Source organism: Gossypium arboreum, chromosome 8, assembly GCF_025698485.1.
Source record: "Gossypium arboreum isolate Shixiya-1 chromosome 8, ASM2569848v2, whole genome shotgun sequence".
NCBI classification, from domain to species: domain Eukaryota; kingdom Viridiplantae; phylum Streptophyta; class Magnoliopsida; order Malvales; family Malvaceae; genus Gossypium; species Gossypium arboreum.
Genome location: NC_069077.1, coordinates 1,057,642 through 1,076,650, shown reverse-complemented (window position 1 = coordinate 1,076,650; position 19,009 = coordinate 1,057,642). Strand labels below are relative to the sequence as shown.

The following is a 19,009-nucleotide window of genomic DNA, read 5'->3' as shown; positions in this document are numbered from 1 at the left end:
AAAGCAAAGAACCTTACTAGGGCTTGACATGCATGAATCCTCTTGAAAGAGAGGGTGCCTTGAGAACGGACACAAGTGGTGCATGGTCATCGTTAGCTCGTGCCGTAAGGTGTTGGGTTAAGTCCCATAACGAGCACAACCCTCGTGTTTAGTTGCCACCATTGAGTTTGGAACCCCGAGCAGACCGGTGATAAGCGGAGGAAGGTGAGGATGACGTCAAGTCATCATGCCCCTTATGCCCTGGGCGACACACGTGAATCTCATGTGTTGCCACTTTTAAAAGAATATTAGGTCTCTTCTTTAATAAAAAATATATATTTTGCTTTAAAAATTATATATATTTATAAAAAATTATATTTGATGTATTGGGAATTAGATAATAATTAATAATTTGAAAAATTATCACAACAGTTAAATTAAAATTTTTAGATATTATTCATTGAAGTAAATATTTAATAATTTTAATATATGGTGGATAGTTCACGGAAAATTATTTTGATTAAAATATTTATTTTTTTAAATACATAATTTTCATTATTAATAAAATATGTAAACATGATGAGTTGAAATGATTTTTTTAAATTACCTAAACATTTTAATAAGAATAAATAACAATATTATTTAGAGTGTAAACTAATCACAATAATCCAAATTTAGGATCAAATTGAAAAAGTTATTAAATTAATGTGAACCGAGAATTCGAAATCAAATTGAGAAAAATATTAAATTTAAGGATTAAATATTATTTTATCCCTTAAAATCAATTCAATTATCAAATTTAATAAAATATACTTCTAATTTTCCATTCAATCAATTTGGTCCAATCTTTTTGTCAAGTAATATTTATTCGAGCCAAGATACTCCTCTCCTCACTGAAAAAAAAAAAAAAGCTAACAGCTTTCATGTTTGATTATGGAAGCTGCTAACTGTAGCGACGTCGTTTCGCCCTTCGTCGCTAAAACTTACCAGATGGTCAACGATCCGGCGACCGACGATCTTATCACTTGGGGCAAAGCTAACAACAGTTTCATAGTCATCGACCCTTTAGATTTCTCTCACAATATTTTGCCTTTTTACTTCAAACATAGCAATTTTACTAGCTTCGTTCGCCAGCTTAATACTTATGTAAGTTTTAAATTTCAATTCAATATATATGTGTGTGTGTGTATTTGAAATGGTTTAAAGATGCTTATGATTTGTGGTTGATGATTAGGGTTTTAGGAAGGTTGATTCAGATAAGTGGGAATTTGCGAATGAATGGTTTCTTCGAGGTCAAAAGCATTTGTTGAAGAACGTGGTGAGGAAAAAAACTGGGGGAAATCGATGCGTGCGGTTGAAGAAAGGTGAGGTTTTAGATGGCGGTGTTGACGGCGACGGTGAAATTGTGATGGAGATAGCGAGGATGAAAGAGGAGCAGAAATGGTTGGAAGAAGAGTTGAAAGGGATGAACGAGCGATTGGAGACGACGGAGCGGCGGCCGATGCAGGTGGTGGCGTTTCTTCGCCAGGTCGTCGAGGATCCTGGTTTCGTTTCGTGTTTGGTGCTCGAAAAGCAGCGGAGTAGGCGAATTATGTTGGAGAAACGGCGGTTGAAGGTGGTGCCGCCACTGGCGGTTTCGAATAATCCGGTGAAATCTGAAGGTGAAGGATGGCATGCTGAATTGATTTCGTCTTCGTCATCGCCATCGCCGTCTCCGGAGGACTCCATGGTGGTGTTGGAGCGTAGAGATACCGTAGGACAAGCAATGAACAACGGTTGCGGTACGATAACAAGCCAATCGCCGGTGGTGGTGCCGCTGGTTAATGGAAACAGCACGACGGTGTTTTCATCGGGGATGAGTAGTTTAGTAGGGTATGGTGATGGGAATGGGCAATTGCATTATTTAGGAGATATGGCGGAGGTGGCGGGAGGGATGGTGGAGGCGCGTGTTTCACTGCCTTATCCATTTTCACTATTTGGCGGTGGCTTTTAGTTTTCCGTTTGTTTGCTTCACATGAAATATCTTCTTTTTTTCTCATTGAGTTTTGTTTTTAATTTTAGATTTTTCATTTCTTTTCTAATCCCTGAAAAATTATTGGGAGAATATATAAAATATATATTAAAAATTAAATAATGAATTTAGTACTAAATTTTTAAGATTGAATTTATATTATTAAATTATTTGATATTACTTATTTTATTTTGAATCAATTTATTTCAAATATAAGATTTTAAAATAAAATTAACTTAATATTTTCATTATTTACTTATTATATTTAAAATTTTTTGTTGAAAGTTTTATATCAAATAAAAAAATATGATTATGGAACATAATTAAAAAATTAAATGTGTTTAGTGATATTGATTAAGATGATATATGAAGTAGAACTAATTGTTGTTTTCTTAAATTAAATAAAGAATATTATATATAATTTTCTTTAGTTAAATTTTGTCTATAAATTATGAATTTTATTCGTAATTTTTTATTCATATATTTTTTTAATTTTAAAATTTTAATCTAAATAAAATTTAATAAAATTTACTATTTTTAAAATATGATATAAAAATCACATCATTACATGTACAATACCTTATTAACTTTTTATTTCTACATGTTATTATAGTGTTATTTGTGTCAATTTTAAAATTTCAAAATTTAAAAATATAGAAATTAAGAACGATTTAATTGAAGCAAGACTAATAGTAGAATTCATCCAAATAGATTTAACTACTATTATTTTGATCGATACGAAAATTTAAAATTTGAACAATATAGGGATTAAAATTGACTAATTTAAAAAATTGACTAAATTAAAGTATATAGATTAAATTAGTAATTTACTCATAGTACAAGGACTGATAACAGAATTTCACAAATTTCCTTTGAATTGATAAATTAATAATTTATAATCCCATTTGATATGCTATTTTTGATGGATCCTAACTCTAGTTATTGGGAAAATAGCATAAATGTACTTTTAGTTCTAACTTCCAACGTCTTTCGGCACAAACTATGAACATATTAACCAATAACAAGGCGTTGTGTGGGTTCAATGCCATACACTTCTCCTTTCTAGAAATTATATTAATATGTATACTTGAATACAGTAAATATTTTTTGGGCCACTTAATTATAAAAAGTTATAAAATAATTATTTAACTATTTAAATTTTTACTTTTTTCTTCACTAGCTGACTAATGTAAATATAAAAACACCTAAAAATTTAAGATAGTTGAGTGATCAAAAAATACAAACTTAAATAGTTAAATGATAAAAAAATTCAATTTTTGCTTGATGCCACAAAATCTCCACCTGGTGATTGCACAAGATTTTGGCACGTGGTATCTAATTCAATTTTAAAAAATATAATGAATTGTCATCTAACACGATAAATGATAGTCTGAAAGTTATCTTAAATGTTCTAAAAATTACCCTATAAAAATTTACACTGTTAAAAACTGGTTTGACTGATGGAATATTCAAATGTGACGTGTGCCTCATTTTGATATATAAGAACTAGTTTTTAACAGTAGAAATAGATAAACTTTAAAAAAAATGATCTTTTTACTCTTTAATATAATATACAATGACTAATTTACTATTTTTTAAATAAAATAAACAAAATTACCTTAAAACTTGAATAAAGGTGTCAATTTATTATTATATTAAAATAGTGATAGTTCCATATGGGTTTCCATACCCTTAACATAAGCATCGGGTCAGCCAAATTGTTGCTTCAAGATGCCCTATGCCCATGATTCAATACACGTTCAAAATTATTCATAAAAATTATTTTAAAATATGTAATTTTATATATTATACATGCTCTATACAAATAAAATAATGTATACCTATCATATAAACTGAAAAATTTTAAAATTATATGGTCAATTTATGATTTTAATGCTTTTATTTGTATACTTTAATACGGTGTACTTTAGTCTCCTTTTAAAAATTTAAAATTATAATATCGATAAAGTCAATATGTTTATATCAAGACGGGCTTAAACTATGGTTAACATGTAAATTTATAATTGATTGAATATGTTAATTATAATTATCATGTTTTTCTCAATTTCAGATTTAAGATTTATGGTTTAGGATTTAAGATTTATATTGAGTTTTGAATTTTGAGTTTAAATTTAAGTTTAAATAAAGTTTTTAGTGTTTATCTTTAAATTCTTCACCGTTTTTATTTCACAGTTGATTTATTAAATATTGGTTAAAATATACTTTAAGTGCATGTACTCCTTGTGCATGTAAAATTTAGTCATTCTACTTTGTAGATTTTGAAATATAGATATAAATGCTAACACCCGTTAAAATTATTTTATTAAATTTATTGGTGTAAGATTTTAAATAAAATAAATACTCACTCGACAGTCATTTAACAGAAACATATAGCATTGTTATGCATTTGAGTTTAATAGAAAATTTAATGGTGTTAACAATCAAACTTGCATTTTTAAATTCAAAAAAAAAAAAGAAGAATTATTCCTTAAAATAAAAGTCTGAGGGCTAAATTATAAATATACAAAAAAGTATAGGAACTTGAAGCACACTTTAACCTTAAATATTCATTGGTTAAAATATGCCTTGAGTCTCTATACTCCTCACAAGTTTAGATTTTAGTCCCTTTATTTTTATTTCTAAGAATTTAGTCTCTCTACTTTCAGATTTCAAATCTCAAGTCCAATTATTAACATTATTAATTTTTTGTTAACTTTGTTGGTGTGACATTTTAAAATAAATAAAAAAACTCAACTGGTAGCCATGTACAAAGAAATGACTCTGTAATAAATTTGAATTTAACAAAATAATTTTAAAGTATTAATAGTTGAACTTGAATTTTGCAATCTGAAATTAAAATGATTAAATTCCTAGAAATAGAAGTATAAGGACTAAATTTTAAATTTACAAGAGAAAAGGGAGTTAGGACAAATTTTAACCATATTCATTTCTATTTATTTTCTTTGTACTTTAAAGTGGGGACCACAGAATCTAACTCTTCACTCGCTGGCGAGTGTTACAAACACGAGCAAGTGGGAAGTGGGGGTAAGCATCCAATGCTTAAAGTTTGAGCAGGCTGGCGAGACCATCAAGTTGACACGTTGAGCCCATCACTGCCGTAGGTCCCACCACGTGTCATCCAGATGGGCTTGGTGAGTAAGATAAATGCCATGGGGTCTGAAACTCAGGAATATACCAAATATCTCTGTCAAATTTTAAATTCATCATTGAACTTGGAAATATATTAATCATCTCTTCTTAGTTAATAAATATCGTATCATCATTTAAATGTATTAATATTGTATTAATCAAATAATACATATATTTTACAATTTAATTCACATATTTTAAAATATGTTTAATTTTAAAATTTAAATTAACATTTAATGAATAAATTAATAATTAATTTAATAAAAAGATTCGATTGATATAATATTAATACTTTAATGACTTAATTAAAACGTTTGAAAGTTCGGAAATATTATTTAATACACATTTAATGTAGTTTTTAATTTCACATATAATATATTTCTTATTTATATATTTGTATGTCAAAATATCAATCAAACACAATAGGAACCTCTTCTGAATTACAATTTATTTCTTATTTTGTTTTTGAACACAAATAAAAGTTTATTTCAAACCCATTAAAATTTAATATGAGGAAAAAAAAGTGGGTTTTTATGTGTTTTGAAGTCATATTAATCTTATGCCAAAAACTAAATGATAATAATGAGAAAAAAATAAGATAATTACTTGAATTTGGAACATATTTAATTCGTAAAGATAGCCATGAATAAGTAATAGAGGTTGATAAAAATAAAGATATAAATTCATAATTAATTAATTGATCATACCTTTTTTTTAAAAAATTCATTAAAGAGAAAACAAATGATTTCCAAATTATACAGCATAAAATAAAATATTTTAATAACAATTTTTCAAAAAGTAAAATTACTTTTATTTTTTATATTATAATTTATTTTGTTTTTAGATTTAAAAATAATGGTTAACACAATTAAAATTCTTATATGACATTAATCAAGATGATATTTTAAAAAATATTTACTTGATAGTTATATAATAAAAAATATTATTATTTTATGGTAAAATATTTGATATATTAACAGTAGATTTTTATGAAAAAACTTTACAAACAAGATTATATGTGAATTATTAATTAATATATTATTTTTATTAAATATAATATTTTTATTATATGTGAATAATTTTTCAAAATGTCGTACTTGAAAGAAGAAATTAAAAGAAGCTTCTAAGAGTGCCGAAAAAAGCAGTTCCCAAAATCTAGGAACTAATAAATAGCCTTTCGTCCTAAATTCAAAAGTCCACGATATTACGTAACATTTTATATTATAATTATATTCGAAATGTTATTTTCGAGGGTAATTATATTTATAATTTTTATTATAATTATAATCAGATTATTTTCTACTTTTTCTAATATTTATCTTAAGTATTTATCTAAATAACTTTTTTAACCAATAACCCAATAAGGATTTTACTTCATTTTAAGAGTTCTTACTTTTTACATTTTTCAGTTTCCTATAGAGCAATGTCATCGCCAGCACCGGCACCGGCACCGGCAGCGTTACCACCAACGATCAATGCTATATCGCCATCACCACAACCATCGACCTCCGCAGCTCCGCCTCCAACTATCACTCCCTCCAAAACGCCACTCACCCCATATCCACAGCCTCCAGTAGTAACCCCTTCTGCTGCTCCGTCTTCAACCACTGCTCCTCCTCCCTTCGCGTCATCTCCTTCGCCGTCATTCCCCACTACCCTTCAGTCACCAGTCACCACTTTCCCCCCGCTATTGTCCACCAACCCTTCCTCTCCGCTTCCATTCACCACCTTTCCTTCACCATCATCCACCACCAACCCTTCTCTTTCGCCACCAGCCATCACTTATCCTCTGCCACCATCCTCCAATATTATTTACCCTCCACACCCTTCTACGCGGCAACCAACCCCGAGAAGTTCTTCCAACACTCCATTGCAACCACCACCACCACCGCCTACATGGACTTCAACGACTGCATATCCTCTGCCGCCGCCATCTCATTCCAGAGGTGGAGTGCCGACGATGCTGGTACTGGGGATAGCAATAGGGGGGATAGCCATATTATTGGTTTTGAGTTTGTTATTTACACTTATATCTTCTCAAAAGAGAAAAAGAACAAGAACAAGAAGAGATGAAGAAAGTTACTACACACCTCCTCCATCTCCTAGGCCCAAAGGTTAATTAATTATTTCTTTTATATATTTTATTAAATTTATTTGTTTATTTGTCTATGGTCTCGATTTTATTGAGAGCTGAATTCACAAAATGTTTTTGTTGAAAATTTAGATTAAATTTATAGAGTAAAAATATCTCATTTAAAATGCATGAAAAAATGTATCGTGCATCATCTTGATTTATTAATGTCTTATAAATATAAACTCGTATAAACTCTTAAAAGAGATAGGTAACAACCTCATCAATAAAACATATTTAGTTGACTAAATTTTTGTTAAGTTAATAATTTGTATTATATTTGTTTTATATATTCAAGTGTTTCATTTTGTTGATATTGTATCTTGTGTTTTGTGCCATTCTTTTAATTATATACATTAATCTATTTATTGCAAACATGAAAAAATTTGATGTCATATACCTTATTTTATGTCATTTATTTATTTTAGATGATACTCATGGTGGTCAACATAATAAAGGGCAACAAAATCCACCAGATTCAGAACCCAATAATCAAGGGCAACAAAATCCAACAGATTCAGAACCCATTCCTCCACAGTCTCCACCACCGAAATTTCCGTCGCCGGAACACTCTTCGACATCTTTAATACCATTGCTTCCGCCGCCTCCACCCCCTTTTACGTGCAACTTTGGAGGTTTCGACACTAATATAGATTCAATTCCTGAAAACCCATTCCTACCGACCGCACCTAAAATTGCATTAAGTCTCTCAAATAGAATGTTTACCTACGAGGAACTAGCAACGGCAACAAATGGCTTCTCCGATGCCAACCTTATAGGACAAGGTGGTTTCGGGTACGTTTATCGAGGAATATTCGTCGACGGGAAAGAAGTGGCGGTGAAGCAACTGAAGGTCGAAAGCAGGCAGGGGGAGAGAGAATTTAAAGCGGAAGTTGAGATCATTAGCCGCCTTCATCATAAACATCTTGTCTCGTTGGTTGGATATTGTATATCCGAGACAACGAGGATGCTTGTTTATGAGTTTGTTCCAAACAACACTTTGGAGTTTCACTTGCATGGTAAGATTGTCTTTTCATTTTTCCACTTTAGTATTTATGTCTAATATAAGTATTCAAAGTTTTAGTAACATAAAAGAATTAAATACACTATGTTGTAAGTAGATACCTTATATTCAATACTCATACTTACACTTCTCAAAATGGGTTAATTAGGTTAGTTTTAGATCAAGTTAATTTAGGTTTTTGGGATAAAGTTTTGGGTGTTAATTAAAATTTTCAAAAATTTGAGCAGCTTAATTAAAATTTTTTAAAAATTTCAAAGGAAAAATAAAAATTTTTCAATAATTTTTGGAGGGCAAAGGTCCCTTGGCCACCATTATGTTCCGCTCCTACTACGTCTTAAAATTTTCAGATCATTTCTAGATTCAAGTCATTTTATATTCTTTTGTGATTGGATATTCAAATTTTCAAGTTGGTTTTTTGAACTTAAAAAATTTTGAGTTTATTTACTTTATAGGTAAGTCACATCTTAAAACGGGTCAAAGTGTTTTTTTTCATCAGCTGAAATGATATGAGAATGGTGATTTGCAGGAGATGGACGACCTATCATGGACTGGTCAACTCGAATGAAAATTGCTTTAGGATCTGCAAAAGGACTAGCATATCTTCATGAAGATTGTATGTTCTTTTTTACTCTTTAGATTTTTAAGGTTTCAATATCTCTTAATTTATGTTAAAAATTATCAAATATTAATTTTCCAGGTCATCCAAAGATCATTCATCGTGATATTAAAGCAGCTAATATTCTTTTGGATTTCAATTTCGAAGCTAAGGTAATTAATTTTCATTTCATTTTTTTTTTGAAATTTCTAAATATTCAAGACAAATAGCAGCGTAAATGCATACCCTCAAGCTGTTCAAGGAAAATCCTGCTTTTTTAATTGACCATTTGTGTTTCTTTTCACTTGTTAATTATTAGCATTGGTCGGTAAGATAAAAGACAGTTCAGTTTTTCACATTCTAGTTTTGCATGCAAAATTATAATAGGTGGGGTTTTAATGCGTATGTCATGAATGAATTATTTTCAATTCTTCATTCATTGCGCTTTATATTAATTTAAATTTACATTGTAATTATTAAGACATATATTTAAATTTACTCTTATTCAAATTCATTTCCAGATTTCAATATAAATAACATAGAGAAAATTTGTGTTTTCAGGTTGCTGATTTTGGACTAGCTAAGTTTTCATATGATGTTAACACTCATGTCTCTACCAGAGTGATGGGTACTTTTGGGTAAGATCTTGTTTCTTGGTGTGTATATATATATTTATGTTTGTAAATTAAAATTTGTATATACTAATTTTTTTTATCTATGTTCTTTTGATTTTTTTTCTTTAAGATATTGGTATTCTACATTTATATTTGACACATATTCAAACACGAATATAAAAATATAACCTTTCAAATGATCATCTAAAAATATATATATTTTTTAAATGAATATCCTTGCATTTAACACTCCATTTGAGTAACATACGTTCCATCCACTATTAACTCTTTAGGTATTTGGCTCCTGAGTATGCTTCAAGCGGAAAACTCATGGATAAATCAGATGTTTTCTCGTTCGGAGTTATGATTTTGGAATTAATTACCGGACACAAACCGGTTGGCTCTTCTTACAAAGAAGACAGTTTAGCTGATTGGGTTAAGTTCTTATTTTCTCTTTTTCATCCCTCTTCATGAATTAATTGCATATACCGAGGTTCAATTTCTTAAATCAACTTAGAATCATTATTAAGTGAAACGTACAATTTGGGATTTACAGGCAAGACCTTTGCTCACAAAAGCTTTAGATGATGGGAGCTTCGACTGTTTGGCTGATCCGAAATTAGGAAGGGAATATGACCACAACGAGATGGTTCGTATGGTTGCTTGTGCTGCTGCTTGTGTTCAACTTTCAGCTCGAGATCGACCACGAATGAGCCAGGTAAATTTGGGTTCGGGTCAATTTTAAATTTGTGCTACATGTTAAATTTAAATTATTCCAAGTTTTGAGTTCTAAGTACAAAATCATTCAAATTTAGGGTGTTTTTAGCCGATTGAGTCGTTGCATGTTTAAATCATCTCGGATCGTTGTTATTTTAGTTCTCAATTGTTTTGATATTAGGTACAGCCAATCGGGATTCAGGTTGAATTCGAGTTAGATAGCTTTAGGTCATTAATCTTTTATGATCAGATTGAGTTAAATCATATATAGGTTTCAATTGATCGGGATGATTTACTCGATTCGAGTCATGACAACTCTAATACGAAAAGATAATTGGAACAATTATGTTCCACTCATGATTAGACTCTGACCCGAAACTTTTAACCAAGCAGATAATCCGAGCTTTAGAAGGTGATGTATCGATGTCCGATCTTAACGACAGTGCAAGTCCCGAACATAGCAATATCCACAGCTCTCATGAAAACTCAGACATCCATACAAGCCAGCACAACGAAAACACAGAAGAGTCCAAGAGAATGGTGTTGGACTCTCAAGGATACGGTGCTAGTGTCGAGTACAGTGAACCAAGCACTGAATACGGTTCTAACCCTTTCATCTCTATCAATGAAAGTTGCTCGAATCAACCAGGAAACGAAACCCTTTCTAGCTCCAGCAATGAGAGATCAGACCAGCCAGGAAACAGAAGCGGTAAGGATGAAGAAGAACAGCTGAAGGTGTAGCTCAAATTTCAATCTCTTTTATAATGCCTCATTTTTTTTTGTAAAGTTCCCATTGGCATGCTTTTGAATAAGACAACACAAATTTTCATTTAATTTGATTTTGTATTTATTAGGGAGACACAAGAAAACAATGGATACGCTTTGGTTGATTCTTTTATTTGTTTCAAAATTTGGATCTATCTTTGATTTGACACATATCATATTATCACTATGTATATGTATGGATGCATGCATGCGTATCTATATACAAATATATAGGTTAAAGTATTGGGGATGTCCCTATACTATAGGGACCGGATCAAATTAGTCCCTCTATTATTAAATGGATCAATTTAATTCCTATACTATTGAAAAGAATCAAGTCCAAAATGTAACAAAACAGAACTATAAAAACTTTATAAATATTAATTTTGTTAAACACTAAATGATAAATTTTTAAACAGTTAATGTTAACTCTATTTCAGTTTAGCCTTATTTGATTCTTTTTAATTGTAGAGAGACTAATTTGATCAGTTCCCAATAATAAAGGGGTCTCTCAGGTACATTCACCCAAACATATATGAATAATGAAACTTGCTACTAATTCTGCATATATGATTTCAAGGTTAAACTTGTGTGGTGCTTGCTGCTATCAAAACTTTCAAAAGGTATAACAGTACAGATAGAAAATTAGTGAAAAGAGAAACTAACTTCGAAAAAAGTCTTATCCTTCAACTATAGATTGGCTAACCGACCTGACATTGATCGCCTTCGCCTCCTTCGTTTTTGTCGAATCCGCCATATGCTGAAGAATAGTACAAAGCCTGAAGAACAACAGAGATATATATATATATATTTTGGTGAAAAGAACAGAGATATTAATCAAATACAAGGCCAAAAATGCAAAGAAGATTTACATCAACATCTATATATGTGTGTGTCTATAAAAGATGTTCACCAACCTGTAATTGCGATAACTGCAGGTACAAGCCACTGACTAGCAACTAGTTCAGGCACATCGAGCTGCGAAAACAAGAGGTAAGTTTTATCGGTCTTCAGGTTCAATATATAAAAAGAATGAATCTGTTTAGACAGAGTTTTATGCTTCTTACCTCACCCAAGTACCTGTTTCCGAAATAATCGCCCTTATTTTTCTCTGTAAACTTGGGACGCCGAGAATTTGATGTATCAATAGTGGAATTTAAGCCTCTTCCTAAATCAATAACATGATAGCCAGGTAGTTTTCTGTTTCTTCCCCTAATGTGTAAATTGTATCCTTTAGTTCCCCACACTTCGAATCTAGAGTCAGTCCGACAGATTAAATCCTTTCCAAGGACAGCAGAATACACGGAGAAATTTACATCGGTTCTTCGAGATGATAAGTGGTTGTCATCTTCATACAATGGCATATCTTGCTTAACAGACTTGGAGAATAGCACAGGATCTTTAATATTTGAACCTGTGAAATCTAGTATTTTTCTTAGAAGCCGGTAGCAATTGGTCACCATATGGCTGCTGTCTAAGCAGTTCGAGTCTCCATATACAGCAATGCGACCTTCACCGACTTCTAGCAGGCCAAGGATAGGTGAGTCTGCCTGCATATGCCAAGAGATCACATTATTTTCAATGTTAAAAGTCACGTATGCTGAAATTATTAAAAGACTATAGATGTTTAATCACCTTGTTCATGCCGGAATTCAGCAACAAATTTTGAGTGGCCCCACTTTCCGAGCTATCCAAAAAAGGAAAGCTATGTACATAACCACCTCTTGGGAACCTCACTATATCTGCTCCAGATGCATATCGACTCTGTTCATCGTCAATAGAAAAATCACCATTCAGAATCTTATCCCCGAAAGCTATCCCAAATGGAGCCAAAAGATCATTTAATGCTGGGATATTTGCACCTCCAGTCACTGGTGTCCACCAACTCCTCGTGTTGTCATCGAAAAATCTCATTTTGACCATTGTATCCACATTATACCATTCAGCGAAAACAGCCAAACCCAAACCAGTATTAATGACATCATCCCTGAGCTTTTCAATCTCTTCTTGGAAGTATTCATCCTCAAGATCAACCATCAAAAGAGTTCCGTATTGGCTAGCATCGAAACACGTAAGAGGAGAACCAAGTGTCTCAATATAATAGCCAGCATCTCGTAACATGTTGAACATAATGTGAAAATTTGTATGTAGGTGATCCCCATGCCAATCAAGAATGTCGTTCCGTACATCCAATGAGTCTCTTGGAATATATCCAGGAGGATATTTAATACTGTGAAATTGGTCCCATAAAACCCGTTTTGATCGTGGTGGAGTTGGAACCACATTCAATTTCAACTTAAGAACGCAAGTACTAGTTCGAACAGCCCTCTCCCCTTGGGCTGGAGGAGAATGTACTCTAACAGTTACATTGCCCTCAATCACTCCGGAAAAATGTGCACCTTCTTCCTTAATTTGCATGTGAAGTGCTAAGTAACCTGTCCAAGGCCAGATGACTTCTGAATAAGTAAAGCGAATACTTAAAAGATTCCCTTCCTCATTTGAAGGATGCCATATCGGTGGACTATGAACATAGCCAATGACACCCATCCCATTCAGAACAGTAGCATTGAATATCACAGGCATCGCACCAGCATAAAGTGGTTGCAGACAAAAGGGCCAGGAATACGGACAATCTGTATAATCAAGAACACTAGGAAATATGCTTGCTCGAGGTTGGTAACTCTTAAGGATTTCATATGATTCTAATCTGACAAAGAAATAAACTTAATCAATTATTAACATACTAAATAGATCTAAAAGGAAAAATTCTGAATGTTATAAGGAAGAAGCACCGAGACCAGGTGAACTTACAGATCTACTCTCCCTGCACCCTGTTCATACATGTTTGGACCAGTAAGCTTAGCGGCACCCTCAACTAGTGCTTGTTTCATGCTTGCAGGATTCAGAATTTCCTTCCGTTTGTTCTCAGGAATGATACTAACAAGCAGGCATACCACACCAGCAACCACAGGGCTTGCCACACTAGTGCCTGATAGGCTTTTACATCCGGTACTGATCTTAGATCCCATAATTTCCCGTCCATATGCCACAACATCTGGTTTGACACGACCATAACTGCAAAGGGAATTAACCAAGTTAAATCTTCAAGCGTTATTCAGCACACTTTCTTCAAATGAAAAACAGATTGTGGGCTGGAAAAGTTATTGCATAAAAATAAGGAGTACTACATATTCATGACCAAAACGGAGGAAAAAAAAGTGACGTAAATAGTATAAACTTATTTAGAGGTTCAAAACCAAGTAGAATAAGTACAAAAATACAAAATATGTAATACTTTATACTAGAAGGATATGATACCCATGAGGAATCTCCCAAGTACTCATGCCACGTGACGAAAATGAGGCTATGTGATCACTATAATCGATGCCACCAACACCAATAACGTCACTTTGGTCAGCTGGATTGTTTAAAGTTCCATAAAGTGGCCCATCATTTCCAATGGCTGATACCATAATAATATTATTGGCTGTTATTTCCCAAACCTGGAGAACCATAAAGCAGCAAACATTAACCGAAAAGGGCTCAGCTACATGTTATTAAAAAGAAAAAAGGAACGTATGCAAAAGTGTACGCGTGCATAATATTTCAAGTTCACCACCAAAGTGGGTAACATCACAAATTATCCTCATTAAGAAATTAATGTCCAAAGAAGACAAACAGTTCAAAATGTATTAAAATCTATGAAGAGAAACTCAACTCACTAATTAGAATGATCAATTCACGATTCATGGAATTTAGAAGAGGTCATAGAAGTTTATGTAGAAAATTCAACGAACTCCAATAAAGAAATGAATCATTATGAATGAAGCATTTCCATATGCTACCAAAGTCTTAAGGGCAAAGTTGAAAAGTCCAAATCGACAAAACAGACTAAAACCGACATTTTTATTCACAATTTCTCGGTTGTGAAATGAAAATATCAAATGACGGTTGACATGTAACATGCCAAAGGGAGTCTACCTTCTCTACAAATGGGAGATCCAAGTAATCAGGTCCACCTATGCTCAAGTTTAACACATCCATGTTGGTTGCAATAGCATAGTTGAAAGCATCAAGGAACCATGATGTATATGATACCTGCAATAAGCTGAGGACAAAATTCTCATAATCTAACTAAACTTTATATCATAAGTCAAATGCCAAAACAAAAAAACCTCAGGGTATAATGCATTAAACATAAAACTCTTTCATTATCTTGCCTATTCAATATTTATTTCTCAGTTAAAATATATTCTAATTCTAGTATTCTAGTAAAAAAAAGGGTCTGATTTATAAAGGCCAAGGAACAACTTCCAACGACAATACAAAAAATGAAGAAAATTTCTAATACCAACATGCGTTACCTGCGCATCCGTGAAAACACGAAACGCATAAATCTCGGTATCAGGTGCAAAACCAAGACACTCAGCATCTTCACCGGCGATAACACCGGCCACAAATGTTCCGTGTCCAAGATTATCATTCAAAGTATCTTCGTTAGTCCAATTAGTACGTTCCTGAAAAGAGTTTGCTCCCATAAGTGAAAATTAAAGTTCCCCATTGAAAAGCCACTTATGTATATACAAACACATATACATATATTAATACACACACCTTAATGTTTCGAAAATGAGGGTGATCAGCACGTATTCCAGTATCGAAAATAGCCATTTTGACTTTGGCACCAGTGTACCCTTTTCGCCAAAGAGCATCAGCTCCGAATAAGGAAGTAACTTGAGACCTCTGCAACATCAAATACAAGTAATTCCACAACTTCTTTATTTAAATTCTAAAAAAACAAAAGGAATAGAATAGAAAAAACTTTGGGTAATTTACCTGCGACAAAAGATGGCGACTCCAATTAATCGACGAATTACTTAAACCCGAAACATGGCAATGTTTTTCTTCACTAAACGACATCGAAGTAAAAATCTTTCCGGGTCGTTTTCGTCCATTCTCAAAAGCACCACCACCAGCACCAAGCAGACCCCTGTTATAGCTTAAATCAACGTTGACATCTTTAACGAATCCCAGCCTCTCGATTTCCTCAATCAAGGCTTCTTTCACTGAACCCTCGATCGAAACCAGCCCAAAATCGGTGGGGAACTTAGCTGCCGCGTTGCGTCTTTCGATCCATTCCCAGCCGTCGGATCGAAGGTTGGATTCCAAGTAAGAACGATGATCGGATGCCGGTTTGTAGTCAGTGAACCGGATTATGTAGTTGTTACGGACGGTTAGGTTGTTGGATCCGTAATGGGTTAGGGTTTGTTTACGTGTCGGGCTGAAGAGGGGTTTGAAATGGAAGAGGGAAACGGAAAGAAAGGTAACGAAGAAGGCGGATTTGAGAGGAAATGAAAGTTGAATTATGATCATGATGAAGATGATGGTGATAGGCCGTTAATGGTGGATTAATTTGGCGGGAAAATCCCTTCATAGAAGAAAGGGGAAAAGCCTTTTCTCTTTTGTCCTTCACTTTGAATCTTCAGATTCCGACAACCTCGACTGTCTAAAAACGGAGAACACGAAGGAAATTTTACGATTGTAACGCCACGTGGCTTAAAAACCCTAAATCTTACATGTCGCAGTAAGTGACATGCACTAATTCTTTAGATGACGAATTAAATTCAAAAAATATACTTTGATTCGTGAGTTTAATACATTTCGAGTATGAAGTTTGATAAATGAGTTTAATAGAGTTAGAGTAATTTGATTAAGAGTCCAATTCAGCTCGAATTTAAGAATTGATATTCGAGTCAAGATTTAGTCAAGTATCAAATTTTAAATTTTAAGTTAATTTCAAGTTTAAATTTATCACTATTTGAACTCGACTTGATTTTATCTATTTGAATAAATTTTTATTTAAAAATATAATTATATAAAAATTAAAATTATTTATTTTATAATCGAGTTAAATTATATCTCTAAAAAATATATCTAAATTCCATTAAATTCGAACTAGATTAGTTCTATCCTCCACCTAAGGGTGTAATCAAGTTAAGTCAAGTTAGAATGCTAGCAAGCTCAAGGTTGACTCAAAATTTAAAGCTCGATACTTGGCTTGAGCTCAATCAAATATTTGTTTTTATGTTTGAGCTCACAATTTGAGATATAATTAACCGTTTTATCATTTTTTGTACTCGAACTCGATTAAGTTCATGTGTATTTAAGCTCGAGCTAGACTCAATAATTAAGCTTATAGTTAATAATATATATTAAAGGCAATAATATAATTTGATAATATGAAAATGTTTGAAATATATATATTAAACAAAAAACTTAATAAGAATCATAAGTTATTCAGAGTATTCTTGAGCTTGAACTTGATTTTAGCTTGAAAATTATTGAATTGAATTCAAGTTATTTTTAAATTGAATTCAAATAGCTTTTGAGTGCTAATGTCTCATTTGCACCCTTATGACTGCACCTACATTTTATCTGGATAGAATCCAAATTAAAAAAAAATACATCTGAATAAATGTTCATTTATTTTTCATTAGATAAAAAATAAATTTTAAATTAGTTTTAAAATTTTATAATATTCTAATTGAGTTTTTAAAGTATCAATATTGTATTAATTAAGTTATTTAACTAATCTAATTATCAATTTGAACATTAAATGACAGCTCAAATTTGACGAATGTATTTAAAACAAACAAATCAAATTAAAAACATGTATATACTTACTATATAGACGACTTGGATATAATATATTTTACAATTTGGTCCATATGTTTTAAATATGCTCCACGACATATTCGAACCTACATTTTTAGGGTTAATTGCACCACGTGTCCTCAATTTATGGTCTAATTTGGTTTATGAACTTCAAAACGTTCTATTTGAGACCTCAAAGTAGTAGAATCATATTAATCAAGTCCTTTAATCAGCCAAACCATTAGTTTGTGCATTAAATGTCAGCTCAAATTTGATGTTAAACATATTTAAAACATGTGAATCAAATTGTAAAAATTTGTATACTTGTTGTATGAACAACTTATATCTGACTTATTTACAAATTGATTCACACGTTTTAAATATTATCCATGTTAGATTCAAACCAACGTTGAATGCTTAAATAGACATATAAGTTGATGGAAGGACTTGGTTGATACTTTTAGGACTCGATTATAACTTTTTGATGTTTACATACCAATTTAAAATATGATCAATAATTAGACTTGAGCTAAATCGAGCATCAGTTTTCAAACTCAAGTTCAATTAAGACTTAATGGAGCTACTTGCGCTCGAGCTCGATTAAGCTCGTTCGTGTTCTAGCTTGAGTTCGTTCATACTTAAGCTCTTTCTAAAAAAAATAAGAGTAAAATGTAATTTCATAATATAAAAATATATTAAAATGAAAAACATGATTAAACTCGCAAGCTATTTGAGTCCGGTATTATGGTGTTAGAATTCAAGTCAACCGATAGCTTGAGTTGCTTGAACTTGAACTCGACTTAATAATTATTAAATTGAATTTGAGTTTTTTTTTTTTTGAAGTCAAACTAAAATATCTTAACATGTTTATTTATATATATTTAAATATTTTCAAATAGTGGCAAACTCGAGCTCAATATCAACTAGAAATTTGAGGCACAATACTTGACTCAAGCATCGATTTCTAAGCTTGAGTTCAACTCGAGACTTAATTGAGTTACTTGAGCTCAATTAAGCTCGTTTATATTCAAGCTCGAACTCGTTCATGTACTTAAGCTCATTCTATATAATAAAGGTAAAAATAAAATTTCACAATATAAATATATATTAAAATGACAAGCCCAATTAGACTTGTGAAGTGTTCAAATCGAGCATTACAATGTTTGAGTACTCAATCCATAGTTTAAGTCAGTGGCCAAGGCCCCTCCTAAAATGGAAAATGTTCCATTTAAGTCATTTATAATATATAAAATTTTAAATCAGTAATGGTAAAATTACACTTTAACCCTTCTAAAATGATGAAATTTTGATTTAATCCTTTAAAATTATAAAAATGTAGGCTTTAAAATGGTAAAATTGTAATTTTATT

General features: G+C 31.9%; 4 protein-coding genes across 6 annotated transcripts; 3 read left to right on the top strand and 1 right to left on the bottom strand.

Moving 5' to 3' along the window:
- Positions 1-843: 843 nt before the first annotated feature.
- On the top strand, positions 844-2,129 carry LOC108469051 (heat stress transcription factor C-1-like). Its single transcript, XM_017769939.2, has 2 exons — positions 844-1,125; positions 1,214-2,129. The coding sequence occupies exons 1-2, from the start codon at positions 913-915 to the stop codon at positions 1,970-1,972; spliced, it is 972 nt and encodes a 323-aa protein (XP_017625428.1). The 5' UTR covers positions 844-912; the 3' UTR covers positions 1,973-2,129.
- A 4,371-nt stretch (positions 2,130-6,500) lies between these two features.
- LOC128296442 (proline-rich receptor-like protein kinase PERK8) lies at positions 6,501-7,259 on the top strand. Its single transcript, XM_053031652.1, has one exon. The coding sequence runs from the start codon at positions 6,564-6,566 to the stop codon at positions 7,257-7,259; it is 696 nt and encodes a 231-aa protein (XP_052887612.1). The 5' UTR covers positions 6,501-6,563.
- Positions 7,260-7,647: 388 nt separating this feature from the next.
- On the top strand, positions 7,648-11,055 carry LOC108468356 (proline-rich receptor-like protein kinase PERK1). The gene is made up of 7 exons (XM_017769245.2): positions 7,648-8,290; positions 8,822-8,908; positions 8,993-9,063; positions 9,452-9,528; positions 9,798-9,939; positions 10,061-10,222; positions 10,615-11,055. Exons 1-7 carry the CDS (start codon positions 7,648-7,650, stop codon positions 10,960-10,962), a joined length of 1,530 nt encoding a protein of 509 aa, XP_017624734.2. The 3' UTR covers positions 10,963-11,055.
- Positions 11,056-11,559: 504 nt separating this feature from the next.
- LOC108467638 (subtilisin-like protease SBT6.1) lies at positions 11,560-16,633 on the bottom strand. Of its 3 annotated transcripts, none has more exons than XM_017768347.2 (10): positions 15,823-16,633; positions 15,601-15,729; positions 15,351-15,503; positions 14,968-15,084; positions 14,305-14,489; positions 13,798-14,061; positions 12,622-13,693; positions 12,054-12,536; positions 11,904-11,964; positions 11,560-11,765 (listed from the first exon to the last, which is right to left on the bottom strand). In XM_017768347.2, exons 1-10 carry the CDS (start codon positions 16,357-16,359, stop codon positions 11,677-11,679), a joined length of 3,090 nt encoding a protein of 1,029 aa, XP_017623836.1. In that variant the 5' UTR covers positions 16,360-16,633; the 3' UTR covers positions 11,560-11,676. The 3 variants fall into 3 exon arrangements, with proteins under 3 accessions (XP_017623836.1, XP_017623837.1, XP_052874196.1); XM_017768348.2 differs by having other exon boundaries at positions 11,900-11,964; positions 15,823-16,483; XM_053018236.1 differs by lacking the exon at positions 15,823-16,633 and having other exon boundaries at positions 14,968-15,094.
- Between the last annotated feature and the right edge of the window lie 2,376 nt (positions 16,634-19,009).